General features: G+C 33.5%; 1 protein-coding gene across 1 annotated transcript; it reads right to left on the bottom strand.

Annotated features, from left to right (window-relative positions):
* Window positions 1-864: 864 nt before the first annotated feature.
* On the bottom strand, window positions 865-22,100 carry LOC146534528 (uncharacterized). The gene is made up of 3 exons (XM_085193675.1): window positions 21,756-22,100; window positions 16,658-17,491; window positions 865-2,832 (listed from the first exon to the last, which is right to left on the bottom strand). Exons 2-3 carry the CDS (start codon window positions 17,358-17,360, stop codon window positions 2,207-2,209), a joined length of 1,329 nt encoding a protein of 442 aa, XP_085049801.1. The 5' UTR covers window positions 17,361-17,491; window positions 21,756-22,100; the 3' UTR covers window positions 865-2,206.
* Window positions 22,101-22,521: the final 421 nt, after the last annotated feature.

Raw genomic sequence — 22,521 nt, 5'->3', positions numbered from 1 at the left:
AAATATGTAAATAATAATATGCTGTTATCAATTACTTCCAGAGCTTGTTCGAAAATATTAAAGTATGAGTAACAGAAATACTCGATCGTGATCAAGCCCATTAACTGTAGAGCCAATTATCGTTCGTGTTCTACGAGTTGGTCGGGACGGGCACGATCGCAATATGTTAATTTATTTTTTAATTTTAATTTCTCCCGTGTACCTACAGCCGAGGAGGTTCCGTCGAGGTACCTTCGCAGGAGTGAAGTTTATAATAAGAAAACGCTCCTACCGCGCATGCACCATAAGGATCTATAAATCTCAAGTACCGCATCGGCCAATCCCTGTTGAGAAACGATAAATCATCGGCGCAGACGGCGCAGTCGAACCCAACGCGCACACCTCTCTCCGTCCCTCTCGCACGCGCGGCAGCTCGCGCCCGCTACATCATTTATCATTTCTCTCTCTCATTTCTTCTCAATGATAAATTCAATTCTGTTTTCGAATATGATTGTTCTTCGTTTTGTTATTGTGGTACCGTCACGGGGTTAGGTTTTTTGATCGAAATCCGATCGAAACGATCGCGAGAATTGGATTTCCATTTTAGATTTGGTGGCACTAGTGATCAATCTCTCTCTTTCGAGGACCCGGAACATGGTGCTGGTATTTGTTTTGAGAGGATTTTTGTGTATATCTATTATAATAAGATATGATAATAATTTGTATAGTCTGTGGTCTTTTTGTAGTTAAGATACAGATACGCAAGCCACATTTAGTATAGTTGCATTATTTTTTTTTCATATTCAAATACACTATTATAATAAAATTTTAAATATACTTGTAAATAAAACAATTTTTCATGTAATTGAAATGCGTTATAATTGAAATATGCATTTATTTATCTCCGCTATTTACATGGCCGTAGAAAAGACAACAGATTCTTATAGTAACTTAAAATACAAACTTTTCTTTCAGTCAATTATACATAAATATTTTTCTATCTAATTACAAGTGGGTATCCGTGGAAAAATAGTTGTAATTTTTAAATATATAAAAGAGTGTATATAATTAGACATTAAATTCTGGAATACATAGCTCAATTCAATAGCAACGACACTGATAGTAATTTACAATAAATCAATCACTTACTCTATTATCACTGGGTATTCCTTAAATATTTTTACATAAAATAATCTAAATACTTAAAAACTAAAAATATACAATAATTATACAACCTAAAAACTGTATTTAGATTTCGGTACTTTGGCCATTGATTATTATTGACATACTAGCGTACAAATAGGTACTGGTAGATTAGAAAAATCAAAATTTTATTACAAACATATCACAAACCAAACAATTATTATAAAAGAAGAGAAAACACGTCGGAATAATAGAGAAATAGGAATATAATAAATGCCATTATAATTCAAAAAATAAGTTTATACATTGTTTTTTTAATTTATAATCTTAGAAAGGCTGTAATAAATCACTGTCAACTATAGTTGCTGACAAAAATCGAACCTGAGAATCTTTGACGTTACAATACAAAACTCCTAAACAATGAATAGGAATACCTTATTAAGTATAATAAGACACTTCTGCACACCAACACTGTGTTTACAGAAAATATACAATATGCTCTAAAGCTTCGACAGATCCTCATTGTTTGCAACTCTGTTGTCTCACGCACAAATATTTCACGCATTTTAAAGAATTTATTATCTGTTGGCTACTCAAAAAAATATATTTATTTGAAGAATTCAATTTTTACATGATATTTCGGACGGCTGTACAAATGGCGTTAAGTAAAACTGCTTTTAAAACGATCAGACTATCATTACAATTTAATTTTTAATAAGCGTAATGTATTCTCAAAGGCAAAGCTTAGCGGCGCTTTAGCGAACTTTTCATTCCACGTCGGGTCGCATCATTATTACAATAGTCCTTGTTATTTTAAGCGTCACGCTGTATCACTCATAGCAGGACAGGCAGAGGAAAACTAGTGTTAAGACACTCTGTTCTTCACTTTCCGCCGAATTTTCAAGGCATTGCGTGACAAAGCAAAGAAATAGGAATATTAATAAAACGTAATTTATTCCTCCAGTCCTTTTTGTAATATTCAATAAAAAAGGTCGTAGTAGGCGGAATTATTTAAATAAAACTAACTACATGGATAATGATGGTATCTGATCGTCGAATGAAGAGTTCCCTAAGCGCGGTGCGGTCAATAGGCTGCGGCGGCACCGGAATGGTGCATCAAGTGGTGGTGGTGGTAGGACTCCTGTGAGGGACACCACCAGTCAGGCACTCCGTGCGGTACTGCCGGTGCGGGCTGCTGGTATTGGCTCCAGTGTCCACTGAACCCGATTTTATTGTCCATAGGATTGCCACCGATATTCGTGATGTGTGGAGGTGGAGCTTGATGGTGTGGCGGCGCAGGCGGCCTTTCGTAAGATTTTTGATCGTGAGGATTAAGGTATTTGTCATTGAGGCTTTCTAGTTTGTCAGTTATCGTTGGGTGGTGCTGGGTGTGGTGGGGCGCGGGCGCAAGTGGGGGTGGGGGAGGTATGGGGACGGGCGGGCTGGCGGCGCCAGCCGTCACGCTGACGCTGCCAGCGGAGGAGGAATCGTCTCCATCGCTGTCGTACCGGGGGGAAGCGTCGCCGGCGGCACCGTGAACCTTCATATGCTTACGCAGAGAAGACGGGTGCGTGTAGGACTTGTCGCACCCGTGGACGCGGCAGTTGTAGGGCTTGTCTGACGTGTGCACGTGAGAGTGTTTCTTTCTGTCGGAGGAATTGGCGAAACGACGGTCGCAACCCGCGTATTCGCATTTGAAGGGTTTTTCACCTGGAAAGATATAAGATTCATTACATTATGTTACATGAGCTACAAGACGTTGTTATAATTAGATTTTTTTCAACTTCGCGCATTTAGCACAGTAAGTAGAGGGAGCCTAATGTTAGGTCACCCCGCTCCTCACTTTCCACCGAAGTTTGGAGGCTTTGCGTGTTGAATGGCAGAATTGAACGCCGCGCCTCGACTCCAAAGCCAATAAATGAAAATATTAAATATTTAATTTTCTCGAGAGGGAATCGAACCCACAACCTGCCGAGTTTGCAGGTACACATTTTAATAAGATTAAACAGAAACCTTTTAAGAAAATTTATGATGATAATGTTGTTGAATATTATAAAATATTTTCCTTAATCTACGTACATTTACCTACAGTTGACAATATTAGGAACGCAAAGACGTCAGTTAAATTTAAATTATAAAAAAATATCAACTCAATGGGATTTAAAGCAAATAGCCCAATCACATAATAAATAACCAGATTTGCTAGTTGTTTATAGTTCACGTATAAAATAAATATTCGTGACAATTGTAAGGCATAACTTAACGCTGCTATAAATCATATTTATAAGCAGATTTTGTCACTCTACTACAATACTATAATGTAAATCAGATAAAGTATATTGAACTCTAATACCTGCATTTAAGCTTTATTTACGCTTGACAAAATTATTATATCTACGTTTGACAAAGGAACCTACACTGACTGTTAACGATGTGTTGATTATAGTGAACCAATTTAATCTTTTGCTTGGCAAGTAGCTCTTGCTTCTTCATGCAAGATGGAAGGTTGTATGTGAAGGTTTTTTAGCTTTCCGCTGTATCCGGTACATAGTGTTAAGGCACTCCGTTCCCATTAAAACAATTCCGTTCCTCACTTTCTGTCGAATTCTCGAGGCATTGCGTGTTGAGTGGAGGACTTAAAGCTGCGCTTTATCCCGCTATCAAAGCAAGGAAATGAAAATGTTCCTTCATCCTCTTCCTTCTCTCCTTCATCATCCAACCTCCAAGTGGCTTTTGAAGACTTTTCTGACTCATAAATTTTAGTTTTACTACGTTTTAGAATACTACGTTCTAGTTTTTAGGATTTAAGCAAATATTATGAATAAATTTATACATTTCTAAAGGTTTCACAAACATTTTTTTTATAATAATCACAATTTTGAGCACGTATATTAACCTATACGAGTTCACCGAACCGTGTGTTATATGAGACCATTCAATAAAACTACAAGTAGGCAGTCACTGTGCGTCCACAGAGTACACAACCCGCAACAATAAACTTTTCATTGTCATGTTTACAAATAAACCTCTTCGCTTGTAATCCCTTGTATTGTTATAGAAATACGAAGATCGCGTTGAAGAGCCACAGATGCTAATCTCAAGTGTCTGTTAACGCACCAATAATAACCTATTTTAGATATTCTCAACCACAATTCTTAAACAGTGTCGATATTATGAATGAACGCATCAAATTCAACAGAATCGACCGATACTTCCTTTCTTCGACTCAACACGACTATAAGTAGCATTATTGCGATGATATTCACAATTACTACAATGGTTGAAATACGTGGGTAGTTCCTAAATCAGATATTAAATAGAGATTTTTTACGCTTCGTGTATCGTTAAAAGGGAAACAGGTAATAATAAAATAATATGGTCTAATTTTGAGGCGGGCGTTTCGGTCTTTGGACACAGATGACCCTAATATAAGATAAAAGATCAGAAAACATGTGTCGCCCGTCTAATTACTAATCGGATGCCTCATCTCAGAAGATCTCACAAAAAAATTGTTAGCTAGTGATGTGTCGTAGCTGCGCACGCGCCACTGTCAACATCAATAGGCATAATAGTCTATGCACTTAAATTTTTAAAATTTCCTTAAAAACACACTCGAAGAAATGATATGTTTAATATTTTAATTTCTTCGCTCTAGGTAAATCGTGATTTCGTTCGTGTGATTTCACTCAACACTCAGTGCCTTAGAAATTCAACAAAAGTGGAGAACGGAGGGTCTGAACACTAGGTTCTCTCAACTTACCCTGCTGTGTGCGGAACACGTCGTGAATTTACATCCACAAAAAGTAGCTATATAAACGTTATGAGATTTTGTTAATATGAAATAAAAAAATATAAATAAATTTATAACCGATGTTAAATTTATATTTTTAATGATAAAATAAAAAAAAAGAGACAGCAAAAAGCAACACGAGTTGGGAATGCACATCGTGAATACGTTGCATGCCACGCCGGGACGCGGGCTAGGGTCAGATCCTTATCTTAAACGCCTGTATCACCCACCAAAGACAGTTTTTTGTAACATTATTATCGATGTAAAATGTTATCTTCGCCTTATTTTACAGTATATTGAACACACTAAATACTTTGAGAATCTGACACACTATTTTGACAGTTAATTAGAAAATAAACCCGTCGTGGCGCAGGCTGACTGTGAACGCGATAGGTTGTGAGTTCGAACCCCACTCGAGAAAATGAAATATTTAATATTTTCATTTGCTCTATTGTCGAGGCGAGGCGTTGAGTTTGACCATTCAACACCCAATGCCTCCAGAATTCGGCGGAAAATGGGGAATCTTAACAATAGGTTCCCTCTGAAGATAAAAAAAAAAGCAAAAAAAATAATTCCTTCCTCGTTTTATCAAAGAATTAAATTTAATTTTAAAACATGATATCTGTGTTGGCAAAACGCCTAGGCCGGAATAGCTATAGTATTATATTACCATTCGCTACTTAAGCGCGCTGCTGAGAAAACAGCTTTTTAGAAATAGCAAATTGAACGAGTGATGTGTAACCCAACACAGTCGGCCTCTGCACTTAAAATGAGTAAATGAGTTTTAGGTGACTTTCGAGAAAAACAGTTCGGTATTAAGGTGTTAATGAATGTTGTAATCCAAGCTATAAAAGCTTCAAAAACATCTCCTTTTATATATTTGTTAATTAATATAATAATAGTACCTACAGCTATTTAGAACTTTGCAAGTGGTTTATGTACCTATATTGTGTAAATAAGACAAATTGAATTATCATAGAACGTATATACATTCATATCTATATATTATTCTAATAGTATTTATGTAAATTATAACTTCTGATATAAATTTCATAATTCCCAAACTCAGTATTTAACAAAATTAATTATCTGTAAACAGATTATTTTCCATCCACAAAACATTTTTATATATGGCAACATATAGCTACAAATACAAATGAGTTAACATTTTTAATCTCATTATATTCGATATTTAAAACGAAGCGTAATAGGCATTGTTTAATCGGTTAATAGCTATTACGGAATGGAGCATATCCGAGTTAATTCAATCTCCAACAGACAAGCGGCTAATGAGAGGCGGATGACTGGCAGTTTGTTGACACAATTGTCTCCTCTCTCTCTTCTCCTTTCAATATGAACGCACAACATGTTTTGACTGACCTATTCTATAGTATTCTAATCTGTGGGTACGTTAAATAATCTATACTGGCTTTAGAGTTAACAGGTGAAGGTTTTAAGTATCGATAAAGTTAGCAGTTCAATTTCGTAATACCTAAATACTATTTTAATATTTATATATGTATAGATAATATATTTACTATTTACGTGACTGATAATAGGTTCGATCCCCACTCGAGAAACATTTATTCAAATTTAGATTTTAATTTCTTCGGTGGTGTCGAGGCAAAGCGTGGCGTTAAGTTCCGCCACTCAACCCGTAATGCCTCCAGAATTCAGCGAAAAAACGGGGAAGCAGATTCAATTTGATTTTTTTTATTTTAATCAGCTTAGATAACAGACATACGATATCGACAATTCTTCGAAAAACGATTTTCTCTCGCATATTTAAAAAGGAACCTCATACAAAATATAATGATTTATGACCTTCCTTTATCCGAAACGTATTTCGAATTAGAAAGATATATTAATATCTTCATTTTTTCCACTTCTCGAAGAATACGGGGCCCTTGTCCCGTGAGCACAAAAAGAATGGCAGGGCTGGCATTCGGCGCCCAACGACCGTGTGACAAGGTGCTTTATGCGGATGGTTATGAGCGGACCAATACCCGATAAATATCTGCCAACTCATACAAAAGCATACCAATAAAAATATAATAGTAAATGTAGCAACAACACAGCCCGCAAACTGCACAGTCATATCTGCTTGGTAAATATAATATGAATCGAATTAAAATCTATATATGTATATAATAGCGTGAGATTAAGTTGGAAGGAGTTTTTGAGTAATGTAATTTGAAATTGATATATGCTTGTCTACAGTTATAATATTTTATCTTGTTTAGGTACTAAAAATGCCTAATTGAGTTACTGTCATATTTTGTGATCTTAAAAAGTATATATATTGGCACAAGTATGTATTTAAATTTATATTTTGATTTCTTCGCTTCGAAATAGGGAACGGAGTGTTTTAACACTAGGTTTCCTCTGTCTGTGAAGCTGATAAAAAAGCTTATAACCCGATCTCCATAAAGTCTGGCGCTATTTCACATTTACTAGTCTGGACTCTGGCAATACAGAAGTAAATTAAACTGCCAAAGCTATTGTTCTCGAGGAAACTGCGAAAACACCATCCGTCTTGCTCTGATAACTATCTGCAGAGAATGCGCAGTAGATATTACTATCCAATGATATATATAGAGAGAAATGGAAATCTTACAACGCCTTTATTTTGTATGGACTTGCAGGAAACCATTTACCATCGTTTAATGGATAGAATTAAAGGTAGATAGATATTGGTACTAAAAGTTATACAAAAAATTATAGATAAATACAGATTAATAATATAATTGATTTTATGACAGAACTATCGTTCTAATTTCAAAAATTATTTAAAAATGTCTTTGTAGCGAATTTTATGTTGTCGAAACTTATCGAATTTAGTTCCCAGAGTATAATGTGGTGCGATACACCTGCGTGCTACAGTATAAGAACAAAACGAGAGGCAAGCGGGCTCGCTCGTCAATCTGTCCGTCAGGCGTTTTGACAGCCCTAACCGGCATCATCGCTGGTATCCGAGCGATAAAAAATTACCAGAAATACATCATAAACAATATTTTTATTTAAAAAAAAATAATATGTTGTGTGTACCACAGATAAAGCGAAAAAATTATAATCGAATGAAAAAAGAAACAATGGAATTTAAATAAGGTTTTATATTTTAAATGGGATATTCTAGAAATTTAAATTTTAGCGCCAATAGCCTCCAGCGAAACTTTATGAAGTCATAGATTCAAAATCATTAGAGGTTAACTTTTTAAAGACATAAATTTTATTATTCCACGGCGTTACGTTGACTGTCCAATAAATCGGATGACTTATGTCTGCATACCATAAAGACTCCACTCAACACCCACGTGCTCAGGTTTCAGCCCTTAGGCACTTTTTTGAGAGAAGCTAATATTTCTAACAAATATTAATAACATTTTTTTAATCTGTTGTCTCTTTATGGAACTCGGCCACATTCTTGGCATGCTCATCCTATTTCTCATTTACATATTATAGAATAGACGTCTATGGAATTTTAAAAATTATCCTTTTGTTTTTTATTATTGACAGTTAAAAACATTTGGGTAATTAAAAAAAATATATATTAAATTGTTTTCTACTTATTCATTTTTAGGTTTAATCATAAAGCACACAATCTTTATAAAATCGACAAAAAGCGAAAAAAGTAGCCTTTATCCACATTTTATCATTTACAAGACGTTACTCAGTTATGTTATATTTCATTAAAGGACGGCAAATTAACTACAAGATTCCAAACAGATATTAAGAATCACATAGTAATTTTTTTATAAACCCTTTTAAACGTCCAGTTTACCTACAAAATGCCTGGAGTGTTCCACAAAAAGAAGTACCTAAACTGTTCGTTGTTCTTTTCTTATTGTCATGTTAACATTTCGATTGTTATCCGATGCTTGTCTTCGAATGTCTATCAAGACTTTTTGGCGATGCGAATGGGGGGAATTTGTCCCAAAAACCCATCAACACAGAATGTGTCGCCGCTAAGGTGACTGCTTGATACTTTTATTTAACACCATACTATTGTTTATTCTATATTTTTTCTTGTTTATGCTATTCTAAATATCTCTTATTATCTTGTGAAATATATGTATTATGAATAAAAAAATAATTACCACTCAGCAAAATATATGTATAGGTAGGTATCTATTATAATTTAAATAACACTTTCAAATAAATGTTAGTTGATTTTTATGAAAATATTAAATTTGGCAATTTATAATTACCCAACCTTGATATATACTTAAATATCCTATCTCACTAATATTTTAAATGTAAAAGTTTGTGAGGATGGATGTTAGTTCCACTTTCATGCAAAAACTACTGGGCGGATTCGTATAAAAGTTTACAGTACAACTTATACACCAGAATAATATGTAAGCTACAAATTTATGTAGAGATTTTGTGTAAATTGGCCATGACATGATAATTAGTTGAAGCGGGCGAAGCCGCGTGTGGACCGCTAGTAAATTACAAAGATCCTATCGACTATCTAATCTTCCGGACAGAAAATATTGAAAATACAATATTTGAGATATCACTAAACAGCACTACACTACTCGTTTTGAGTATACACATTGATAGCCACAAATGTGACAGAAAAAACACATGAATGATGCAGTGAGACCCTCCGCCGTCCGTCGCCCAACAAGACGAAAGAATTTCGCGCAGTTAGCCGCTTCAAAGAGAAAAATGTTTTTCACCGCACTTTGAAAACACCTGATAGCTCATTTTATTTAACAAGGTAGATATATGTATATATTTAACTATATAAGTCATATTAAAAGAAGGCAAGGACAGGTTGTGGGTTTGATTCCCACTCGAGGAAATTAAATATTTTATATTTTAATTTTTCGCTCTGGCGTCAAGGCAAAGCGGGGTGTTTAGTTTCGTCAATCAATACGAAATTTCTCCAGATTATGATAGTAAATGGGAAAACGGAGTGTCTTAACACTAGGTTCCTTACCCTACCCTGGTATAAGCGGGATACAACGTGTGAAAACGAAAAAGAATGAAATATTTCCAATTAACCTTTTATAGCAACGTGACTATGCTATTATACGTATTAATATAGAGAATGATAGAATTTAATTATTTCTTCTGACCGCATATATTTTATGATTTATTCGTTACGTCGCTTTTAAGCTATGAAAGCGTTTCTGTCATTATAAAATACAAACCGAGGTAGTAAAGTGTCAAAAGGGAGGAGGTAATAATATAGAGGAGCAGAACGGGCGTAGGTAGTTTGTGTCAGGTATGACCAGTTAAAAGTATTGTTGGTCTGTGCTCTGTGCTCTGTGCTCGGTACTGTGCATTCGCGCACAATTTATACCGGTATAGCTAGTCTTTTGTACTTGTATCGTTACAAAATGGTATGTGCATTAGTATCAGTATGTGCTATAGGTATTTTTTTGTAATTTCACGCTGTAACCCGCATTTAGTGTTAAGACACTCCATCCGCACTTTGCTTCGAATTTTGGAGACATTGCGTGTTGAGTTGTGGAACTCAACGCCGCGCTCTGCTTCAATTCCAGAGCGAAGAAGTAAAAATATTAAATATTTTATTTTATCTAGTAGTAATCGAACCCACAAACTGTCGCGTTTATAGTCACATGCTTCTGCCATTGTGCCACCTTTTTTAAACAAGCATTAAAAGAATACTAAACTTAAAAGTTTTTCAATTTTTTTGTTCAAGTATTTAAGTAGATACTTAATTATAATGTAGTTATATAGAAAAAACTATAAAAACATACCTTTTCAATACAAATGCGTTCGAGATTTTTTTAATATCAATAATAATGTTACGTTTGCTATATTCATCATTCTATTACAACATAAATCTATGATAATGAACAAAAAGGCGACTGAAATGTATACTAATTGCTGGCATCTTCGGAAGGCATCTTAAAAAAAATTTAAAGAAAAAAAATAATTGAAGGAGAAAAAGGAAAGCTCTCTTATCTGGTTCTATTCTATTCATTATTCATTAAGGGTTGACCGATGCGGGCGGTAGATACAAGCACATTACAGATTAGCAAAAAACACACGCCTACACGATTTCTCCACAAATAAGTAGATGACGGTATCTCAGATGTTTATTTCATGATTTCGGATCGATTTAATAAATTATTTAATAATATTATGTATATAATAAATATTGATGTTTCGAATTATTTATTTAGACCCGTATTTATATATTGTCATTTATTCAAGTCTGAGATCGATCTTGAGATGGCGTTTTCATATAATTCCGTAAATTGGTCTTAGTTAAGAATTTTATAAAGTGTGAATTAAATAACTATACGAATGTCCAGTTCCGAAAACCACCCGTAACTTAGACACTGTTTTTATAAGCACTCTGGAGCTCTTCGCGCCGCGTCGAAAAGGCTTCGCGAAATTATAATTCACTCCTTCATTCCACGAACGTGTTTTTACCAACTAGAACTTCGAATATTTCTTCAATCAGGTGCCAAAATCAGACCCTGGAGTGCTTTTGAATTGCGTGGTAGAAGCCAGCCAGTTCTGATTCGCCACCTTTGTTATTTAAATAGCGTTCGAGGGCTCACTACGAGTATTTATATCTGTTGTATGGCTGATGTGCATTGGGTGTCGTCACCTCCAGTTGTTGTCGGATATACAATGAGGGGTTCTAATAACAAAGAAGATAAAAACGTAAACCGCTTAACGCTTTTATTTCCACATACGAGAGAATCACGTGACGGCTGCTAGGGGTGGCTGGCGATTGTTGTGAGTGAACTTTGATGTATCCTAAATGTATGTGTCTGTATGGAGATATCATGACAGAACCACGCCCATCTAGTAGTGCTATGGGTTATTTTGTATGATATGATTTCCTTCTCAGGCCAGTCGTGGCGAGATAAGCTCGACGGGTTGTGGGTTCGATTCCCACTCTAAGAATTTTTAATATTTTCAGTTCTTCGGTGTCGAGGCAAATTACAGCGTTGCGCAACCTCCATAATTCGCCGGAAAGTGGAGAGCGGCGGAAAAGGCTCGGCTCGAAAAAATAATAATTTCCTTACTTTTTATAAAGAATATTTTGACGCTATCGATAGATATTAACGATTCCTAATATTTATCAAAATGGTGATGACACACTATTCAATATAGAATTTGACAGAACAGGGTTTGCATCCCCCTCCATTACGCATACATGCGCGTTTTATTGTATTTATAACATTTTTTTATACAATTTATAAGTCCAAGGCAGATGGCGGCCTCACATAAACACCTTTTTAAATTCACCCAACTATTATAGGGTTACATCATTATCATATGTGGATATAAAATGGCCGTTTATTATTCTGTTGTTGTGATTGAAACATTTTTTTGGCGAAATATACCTCATTTTGTTTTTCTTTTTTTTATTTTCATTCGGTTTCACGATGTATCCCGCATAAAGCTTGGTAGGTAAAGAGAACTCAGTGTTAAGACACCCGTACCTCACTTTCTACAAAATATTCGAGGCACTGGTAGTTGAGTGGCGGAACCCAACGCCGCGCGTTGCCTTCGAAATTTGGTTTTCTTTTGATTCAATTTTTAATAAGAATATAGGGTTAGGCGGGATAACCTTCTATAAACATTTTCTTTAGTATGTCTTTTAATTACATAACATAAAAAAAATATTAATTAAAATATTGCTCTATAATCATAAACATGTACAATAAAAATTTGCTTTCAGCAAACACGGTTTAATAAAATGTTTATAAGTAATAAATTTTTTTGTACTTTTTTACTTTTTATTAGATACTAATATGATAGGGAGGCATCGTTGTAAAGAGAAGTTTTACAACTACATAAAATTAACCATTTCATGAAATCCCTTATAAAACTGCAAAGTAATACTAATATGTAATTAAAATATGTATGTACGTAAAATATGATTATAATTTATTTACAGTTTTAACTTTCAATATAATAGGTTTATACAAGTGAAATAAACTAATTTAATATTCTACGGAAACTATTTTTATAGAGTATTAAAGGCTTGATTTAACAGTTAACAGTTACAACCATTATTCTATATTTTGTTAGGAAAAATATTTTTTTTATAATTTGTACTATTCTATATATAGTTCGGTCAACAAGTCGTGGCCGCCCTAAAGTTAACTATCGATGGCTGCGCGGAATGATTTTAGTATCTATTTTCTATAGTAAATATTAGAAACAATTAAAAATACTATAATAACTTATTTTATAGTTTTCAATTTTAGAGTAAATTAGCCTATCCATAAAATGTTTAATAAATCCATAAATTTCCTATTAAATTATATACAATTACTTTTGAAATAATATTAACTAGATTTAGATAGAGCATGTGTAATAAATTTACCGTTTTTTTCATTACCTATATAGTTTAATGACAAGTTTAAGAAATTAAATATTACCCCATTTTTAACCGACTTCAATAAAAGTATCGCACATAACAATAGATTTTATATATTTTAATTGTTTTCTTACATATTAAAATTATATTCATCTATCATTAACTAATATTATATTACGTAATTAAACGCTGTATTTTTAACGCAAACGCACATATGTTTACTAAGCAATAAAGAGTGAAGAGCTGCACTCGACGGGTGCACAATATCGAGCACAGGGGCGGAGTTGGGAAGGGTTCCGTATTGTTTGCAAAATATTATGAAAGCGTCATTTTATACGGCATATTAGACAAACTCTGCGTTTGAACTGGGGTCGTCTTCAATATCATATCATAATTACGTTATTGTGCATCTCCCTGGTATATTTGGCGTTTTTCTTTTGTTTCAATTTAAATTTAAATAAACTTTATTAAAAATAATGGATACTGTACTAAATATAAAATGATTTCATATAAAATCAAAATATTTTTAGAATTGAGGCAGTCTAGTAGGTCTAGGTATACGCTGCCAGAGTAGAGTCGTTGTTAACAATATTAACAAATATATATAACCATATGAAATATATAAAAATAAACTTCAAAAAAGTGAAGGTGTAAAAGTGAGTCAAGCTTTTAAATAATCTAAACAAAATTAAGTAATCGCCGCGACGTGGGAGGATCGCCGCCGGCGGCTCGACGGCCCGCGTCTGCCCTACGGCTAGATGTTGTTCAAACTGGTATTTGCCAACTATTCTTCTAATTCATTGCTAATTTCATTTGTATTGTGTTCATTTAACTGATGTCTAAATATATTAATGATTTAAATGCTTAGGTTTTTCCTTAAACTGATTTGAGCTTGCGGAAACAATAAAGTCTAAGACCCGTATTTATAAATCGTTCTTAAGTCTAAGATAGATCTTGAGATGACGTTTTTATTCATAGATATATAATTTATGAATGAAAACGGCATTTCAAGATGGATCGCAGACTTGAGAGCGTTTTATAAATACAGGCCGAAGCTTAATTATTTATTAAAATTCTATGATTAACATAATAATAAAGGTTTAAATGTAAATCGTTAAATAAATTGTTACTGTGCCGCCAATTAATTCTGCTACTGAGTTCCATGCGGTGTCGTATTACTTTTGAATGTCTCTTCCTCCATTCGTGGTTTTACAAATATCGTCGCCATCTTAACACCGACAGAATTTTAAATAGACACGTGACATTTTTGATATTCTGTTAAAATATAATATGAATGACGAGGATTTCGTCTCTTTCATTCTGGTACCAAGGTCAAAAGCCCGGCGTTGAGTTGTCAGACCTTAATACTAGGTTCCCTCTGCCTACCCTGCTGTAAGTAGCATTGTAATGGGTAGTGTCAAACACCTATAAATAAAATATAGAGGTAAGTCACTATACAAATTAATACGTCACGATGCTGTAGCAAATAAATTTTGCTACCGATTTCAATGGTGTCACGTTACATTCGAAGTCAGGGACGAGTTTATAAAAATATCGATTACATGGAAGATTCGAATCGCCACCGAACATCGATAACATCAAAACAGAGAAAAATAATGAAACAAAAATATATGAATATTACTCATATGAGTGAATAATATTTAAGAATTTTATTGTTATTTTATTAGTTTTGCGAAAAAAACAAATTTTATCAAATTCTTTAAAATTGACTTATTTTTATGTAGATTTACTGTAAAAAATCAAAATATATTTAAAATACCTTAATATATAATTCCTGGAATAGCACGCGGTATGCTGAAAAAAGTTAACGTTTTTTCAGAAATTAAAGAAAAAGCTTAGTTAATTTCTTTTATAGAGTAGAAATAAATAGGTACAAAATGCATGACGTGTAAACGAGTTGCCTACATGTAACTAACTGGATAACAATAACTAAGAGTTTAATATATATTGCATCTATTAAAAATTAACTATTATCAATTTATCTTTGACCTTAATAAGTTATAGCTTATGAATAGCAAATGAGCTATGCCATTACGTCTATATTCAATACAATATTAGAACTATTTAGAAATTTCACACTATATCCCGGGTACAGCAGGCCAGGCGGAGGGAATGTAATGTTAAGACACTCCGTTCCCCACTTTCTTTTTTAGGCATACTAGTACGGCTTAAATTTATGTTGCTGTCAAAGGTAGAGTTGACTGTTTTCATAATATATTGTTAAAATTATATAATTAATTAATTAATTAAAATTCAAGTAATATGTTGAATGTAGATAGTCTAGTATAATAGTAATAACATAGTAATGATTATAAAATATGAACGGATGTTCTGCGGTTAAGCCTTGCAGTCCTAATATTATTTGAACTTAACAAATTAATGTTATTTTAGTTAAGAGCTTCCTTCTCTTTTGCTTAATGGACAACCAGAGTTATTTATAGGCACTCATAAAACAATTCTTCAAAGTTACCCACACAAAAACTTGACTCTATTGACTGGCCCGTATGAGATAATAGCTTACGGGGGCACAGGACAAAAGTTGGGATGCAACACTACGCAGTAAAAGTTAAAAAAAAATATAATAGCAGATGTCCATACATCTCGTCACGCTGAACGAATTCCTGGACCAGTCTTTAAAAATCGATATTTAAAGTATCTATAAGTATCAATACATTACTTTACAATGCTCTAACGTGCGAGAGAGACGGCAGTGTGGGAAAGAGATGACGGAACTAGACATTTTAATTTATGGCGTATTTTTTTTATTCCCTAGCACACAATACCGATGAATCTTTCCACTAATAATAAATTGAAAATGGTGCTGTCTCGACTTTTGTAGATTGACCATACCAAGAAACGGACTTCACAAGAAGACTGAGGTTATTACAATAAGGCGCCCGTTAGGCACATTGTTTGTATTGAAAATGTGTGAAAACGATATTTTTTTTCTTCATTTTAATATGAATCTGATGCTATTGCTTTTAGTTTGTGTGTTTTTGAGACTAGTTCCGTAATACGAGAAATGAGAAATATGAGTGTGATGAGTTGATTATGAATTAATGAGGAATGAAATATTTTGCTAGATCTAAAACGACTTATGTTGACAATATTTCGTTGTAAGCTTGATAGTCAGCTTCGAAAAATATACCTATACACCTAGCAGTTGTAAAATGTTACTTAGACATACCTAGATACATTTGGTTTTCTATGGTGGTATATCAAATATTTCTTTTAATAACATATCAATGAGAAATATCATATAAAATTTAATTAGGTAAATTTACTCTAATAGAGTAGATAAAAATGTTCGTTTTATACTAAACTGCCGAATTTCCTAGACAACCTAAGGTTGTCTCTTCTAAATTTTTCTTAGCAATATAATAGAAAACTCTTCTTACCTGTATGAGTTCTTTTATGTATTTTGAGGTTTTCTGATCTTGCAAACACTTTACCGCAACCAGGAAATGGACAAGGGAATGGCTTCTCTCCAGTATGGACGCGTATATGATTTACTAGTTTATACTTCGCCTTAAAAGGCCTCCCATTTCGTGAGCATCCTTGCCAGAAACACGCATGCGTCGTACACTCGGGTCCGCCGACGTGCTCTACCGTCAAATGAGTTACGATTTCATGCATACTCGAAAATAGTTTATTACAAAGTTTCCTAGGTGGGGGCTGTTCTGGATCTAGCCACTGACATCGCATATCTCGCCGCGGCGGGGCCCTCACGTATCGGAGGAACGCGTGCGGCGCGTGCGGGTGAGCGTGCGGGACGAGCGGGGGCGCTCCGCCCTGGTAGTGCACGTCTCCGCGCCAGTCCCAGCTCTGTTCCAACGGCTGCTGGGGGAACAGTTCGCCGCAGCCGCCGTAGTCTCTCAGGTAGCCCGTCTGGTAGGAGTGCAGGGGGTAGGGTTGGTAGTGCGGCGGGTGATGCGGCGGCGCGTGTGGTGCTGCCGCTCGGTGCTGGGGGCCGACGCCGCAGCCCGGCTGGGGCGACATCTTCAGCCCGTAAGAGGCGAGGTGCGCATGGTTGGTCTCCAGGAAGGCGTTCATGGCGGGGGTGGCCGGCACCGGCGCATAGCCCCATTCGCCCGCCACCATCCACGCGGCGGGATCTACCCGCTAATGACAATGTTCATAAACGAGGTCGATCAGACCGTAATCAGTGATTTAAAATTTTCTCACTATGATGTCTCTATTACTCTGTCATTCTTCGATTTTTCTATATCGACCTGCGATAAAGAAATAAGATAAAGTTAGTGTATTAATTACATCACTATCTATAATAAAATTAGATTCGCTGCAACATTCCATCTATAAATAAGTAGGGTTAAATATGAATCCAGTTCCGAGCAAGGTGATCGTAACCTCTCGAGACAAATTCAAAGCCATTTCTCAAAATAATAATACACATTGGAGCACCCATAACCGGCATCGAACGTTTATTTATAATAAAAAAATGTGAGGCAGGTACTTTTGGACATTAAATTAAACTGTGGGTAAATTTATAGGACACTTTTATATGGCTGAGACAAAAATTCCAATTGTGCTCGTGTATATTTAATTTTAGTTTATTTGTTAGACAGACTCCAATCTCTTTTATTACTGAGGTTTAGCATGGATAGTTTATTAAAATAGTTTTATGAATGATAAACCAGTTTCTAGAAGACGCGATGAATTTTACGTTTATCTTCATCTTCATTTAGTAATAAAATACATTTTGTTTACATTTTTTGTAAATGTTTTCTTAAAATATCTTAAACCTACTATAATATTATAAAAATATATATTAATCGTTAATAATATCTGTCTCAAACTATTTATATTGATATAATTTGTTGTTGAACATAGATAATTAAACAAAAAAAAAAAAAACAATTATATTTAAAAACCGTTAAGGTCTGTTTACATGTGTACACATTGGCGATCATAAATCAAATATTTAATCTGTAACAGTTTTAAGAAAGATAATCGCATTAGAGCTAATAACATTGTTTGTGCATTGTTTCGAGCACTTCATTTCGCGTGGTCTCCATCACAGGACCTACCTGAGGCAGCCAAACAATGTCATGCCTCCAGATATACATCTAATCTGTATTATCTACGGCTCCCCGCCGCGAGACCGCTGCGTCACAAAGCAACGGGTTGACAGATCTCCACTCGCAGACATCAACCAATGGGATTACTAAAACTCTAACCTTCAAAGCATTATACTCCTTAAGTCCTCCCACGTGATGCTGTTAGTCTGCCAAATAAGATTTAGCAGCTGTTTTTAAACTATAGTTTCATGGAATTAACTTTAATCATATTAAATGAATAAAGATACATTTTTTTTAAACGGCATATGACAATGAAATTGATGGGTTAAACATTTGTGCTGCTTAACTCTTAAGCTTTTTTAATAAGATACACTTTCGTTACGTCATTAGGTGTATATAATATTAAGTTACGAGTCACCCATCTCGTAATATTGCAAATCGTTTTATATGTAAAATTATTTCAAGTATTGAATTACTCTTTAACTTCAATTTGAAGGTTTTTAAATGAATGTTATATGATAAATTTTTGGACGGATGCAGTACTTCTATTATATTTTTTATTTTTATCTTTAATTTTTTTTTTTTTTATAACAAAATGTAATACAGTCCATATACCTATTTAGTATAAGTCACGTCAAGTTAATATTGCTATTTGATATTCTTTTATGTAGGTATACCTAGCTAAGCACGGTATATATAATTATTATCTGTATAAATGGCAAAAATTGCCTTGTTACTTACCCAAAAGTAATAAATTTTAATTAATTAAAACAATATATATTTAATACAACTAAGATTTTTAAAAATATGTATTTATATACTTGCATAAAATTATTTGGATATTTCATTTTTGTAAAATTTCAGCACTAAAAAAACTCGATCTCGACTCGACTCTCGATTTAAATTAGATTTAAATCGAGAACCAATTTAAATTGTATTTAAATCGAGAACGTTCTATAATACCGTTTAGAAATCGTGAGCTTAGCAAAATTTTACCGCACTGGCCAATATTCTAGAGTCGCTTAACGCGCGATATAAAGTAAACCTACTGCTGTCTATTTTAACTTTAAACGTCATTCATTTTAAATTAATGTTTTAATTTGTAATTAAAGTTACCAAATGTCAATAGACAAATATAATATTATTCATTATTTCGACTCATACGGCAATCTTGGCAGACAAGCTTACACCCTTCTCAAAACTTAAAAAAAAATATTTTTTCATAATATACATTTCTATTATTCTATTATTTAAAAATATATATGAATGACCTTTAGATATACTAATTTTTTTTTTTTCACCGTTACTTCTGTAAATTAGGTACTCTTATTTAACTTAATTGAGTCTTTTAAATAGTATTAATTACCATTATGACTCATAAGCTCAGAAAAACAACATGGTATATTATAAAAACGATTCATATGAAAATTATTTAAAAATCCAATCAAATTTAGCCTCCTTATCACCATAATTTACAAAAAAATGTCAAAATAATATATTTCGTTCAATTTTATGAAAATGAACAAGTTTCCAGATCTTTTTTGTTATTTTTCAATATATTAAGTATGTCTTTATTTTCATCTTTACCATTAGGTACACTAAATAAAATTAAACAGTTTTTACAAAATATATTTATTTACTTGATTAATAATAACATTATATTTCGCTCTTTTTCCTTAGTCTTTACCAAGAACTGGCATAAGAAACCTAAAGCTAGGATCTTCTTCCGACGAATGTTATATAAGACCTAATATTAGTTTTAAAACAAATTATTTATAGAATAATCCAACGATTATTGTATTTACTTAGTTGAGACATTTGTACTTAACTATAAATAACTTATTGAACTGAAAGTATGCACTTGTTAAGCAATAAACTAAGAATTTATTGCGTATTTTTACATTGAAACTATTTAGAAATTAATATTTATACTTATGTAATTAAATATGAATAATGTATGTGATATCAATTAACTGAAATAACTTTAATCAAAAAGGATTAAACAAAGACATTTTTAATTATAAACGTGTGATCGTTTAGTGTAGATATTATATAAATGCAATAAAGTTACAATACGTTTGTACGCACATACTAATTTTGATAAAATACAAAATTCGTAAAATCTTGTATTCTTCATTTTATTAATAGAGTTCTTTAGTCTTAGAGTGTAAACCTGCTAACAGCCAATTAAGAAAATTATCAGGAGACTAAAAACTTTGAAAACTATGAGTGTATATATATGTATTATCAGTAGGTTTTTACAAAATGGGAAATTGAATTATAGACTATATGAAATACAATAAAAGATAATTTAGTATTTTTTTACACTTTCGAATGTTATAAAAGTGAATATAAAGAAAAAAACAATAAAATGGATTGACCAGATTTACACTGTAAGTCGACTATATTTGAATAACCTAAGTATACTATATACCTATAACCTAAATATCTTCGCATAATATAATGAATTGAACTTTATATTAGATACCTCTATCTTCTTACTAAAGCACATTTGTCGGTGTTCAAAAATTTTGTTACTTTACCACCGTAAAAAATATTTATGATAATTTCAAAACAAAAAATAGAATTTAAAAATAGAATAGGTATATATATGTTATACAATTCAGTATTTAAATATAAATGGCTTTAAAAACAAATCATGGTAATATTCAAAAGTTAGCTTAATAAATTATAGTTAAACGGCCTAAATATTTGTATTATGGAAAGCTTTTTAAGTAAAAGCTTCAAATTATTCCAAATTACTCGTAGGTCTTATATTAATGTACCAAAAGTTAATTATATTTTAACAAATAGTGGATTTTTACATTCTTAATTTCTCTCCATCTAAACCTTTAACATAATGCGAGAAAAATACTTTTCTCTCTTTTACTTCCGCTCATATAAGCATTGACAGTTAAATGTGAAAGAGCTCAATGCTGCAGTTTGTTTACCCAGAGCTGGAGAGGTCTAAATAATAATTATATATTTTTTTCCTCTTCACGCTATATCCCGCACACAGTAGGGTAGGCAGAGGGAACCTAGTGTTAAAACACTCCGTTCTCCACTTTCTCATAATTATATTATAAATAATACAATTTGAGGCCAGTCGTGGCGCAGATCTGGCGTAATTTATCTATCTATTTAAAAAAAAGTATCTAGATATAATCTGTAAGTGGCCGACGGGAAAATTAAACTGTTTTAATTAAATATTAAACGTAGGCATGTAGTTCACATATTATACATACTATATATACTATATAATTTGGCTAATATTATTATGAATATTTGTAACGATACATGTTTTTCGTCTTATAATGAAATATTTTTTTTTATATGTGACTTAAATAGCTCTACTCACCTCCCTTTATAAATAATCACATAATTCGTTAGCAAATGTACCTATATATTTATTATAAGATGTAGAGAACAATAAAAAAAATATAGGAAAGTAGCTTACCTGTTAATAAATAACATTCCAGTCGTCAAAAAAATGTTTAAACAATACACAAACTCTAATATTGTCGATCTAGCACAAACGTTATATTAAGGAAAGCACTCCACTAAACGTACCTATCATCTACAAGATAATAAATATCAGTATCCTCATGTAAATATCAATATCACAGACTATTCGTTATAAAGATATCGTTTTTATTTCACAGTCTTCATCAAAACAAGACGTAGACTTCGGCGACATTGGTTTCTCGATCGAAATGTCACGCGTAGATTTTTTTTCGTAACGTTGAAAGGGTACGCGACGTGATGCCACCGACTCCGCTGAGGCTCTCAGCATGACTGCGGGCTCCCGCGACGCCGCCCCTCAACACAGCCGACATACTGCTTCTTAGAATATATTTTGTAAGCCCATAACAAGCCGGCGAAGGCGCGAACGCGTAGGGCGGGACCCCGTGAGCTTTTTCACCCAATGCCGTACTCTCGAATCGGAACGTACGAACTAGTGATGTCCCGCTCTCGCCCGTGTTTAAGTAAACATCAGAAGTGGAACCTTCTGAGACAAGACGCGGATGAAGAAAAGTTGGTAGAGTGAGGTGTCGTAAAGTATTCGTTTTATCAGATTTACGTTGAAAGCCTCGTCAGCTACGAGGGTGCTATATTTGGTTATCCCTTTTCGCAAGTTACGTATTGTGTAGGCGAGAAAGGGATAAGAGATGGCGGGAAATGTTAGAACTAATGTGTTTTCCTGTGGGAAGGAAAACACATGT

This window comes from Heliconius melpomene, chromosome 11 (genome assembly GCF_056956725.1).
Source record: "Heliconius melpomene rosina isolate 202511_hmr_F chromosome 11, ASM5695672v1, whole genome shotgun sequence".
In the NCBI taxonomy this organism is placed as follows: Eukaryota; Metazoa; Arthropoda; class Insecta; order Lepidoptera; family Nymphalidae; genus Heliconius; species Heliconius melpomene.
The sequence above is the reverse complement of the archived record's forward strand: the minus strand, read 5'-3'. Positions and strand labels throughout refer to the sequence as shown.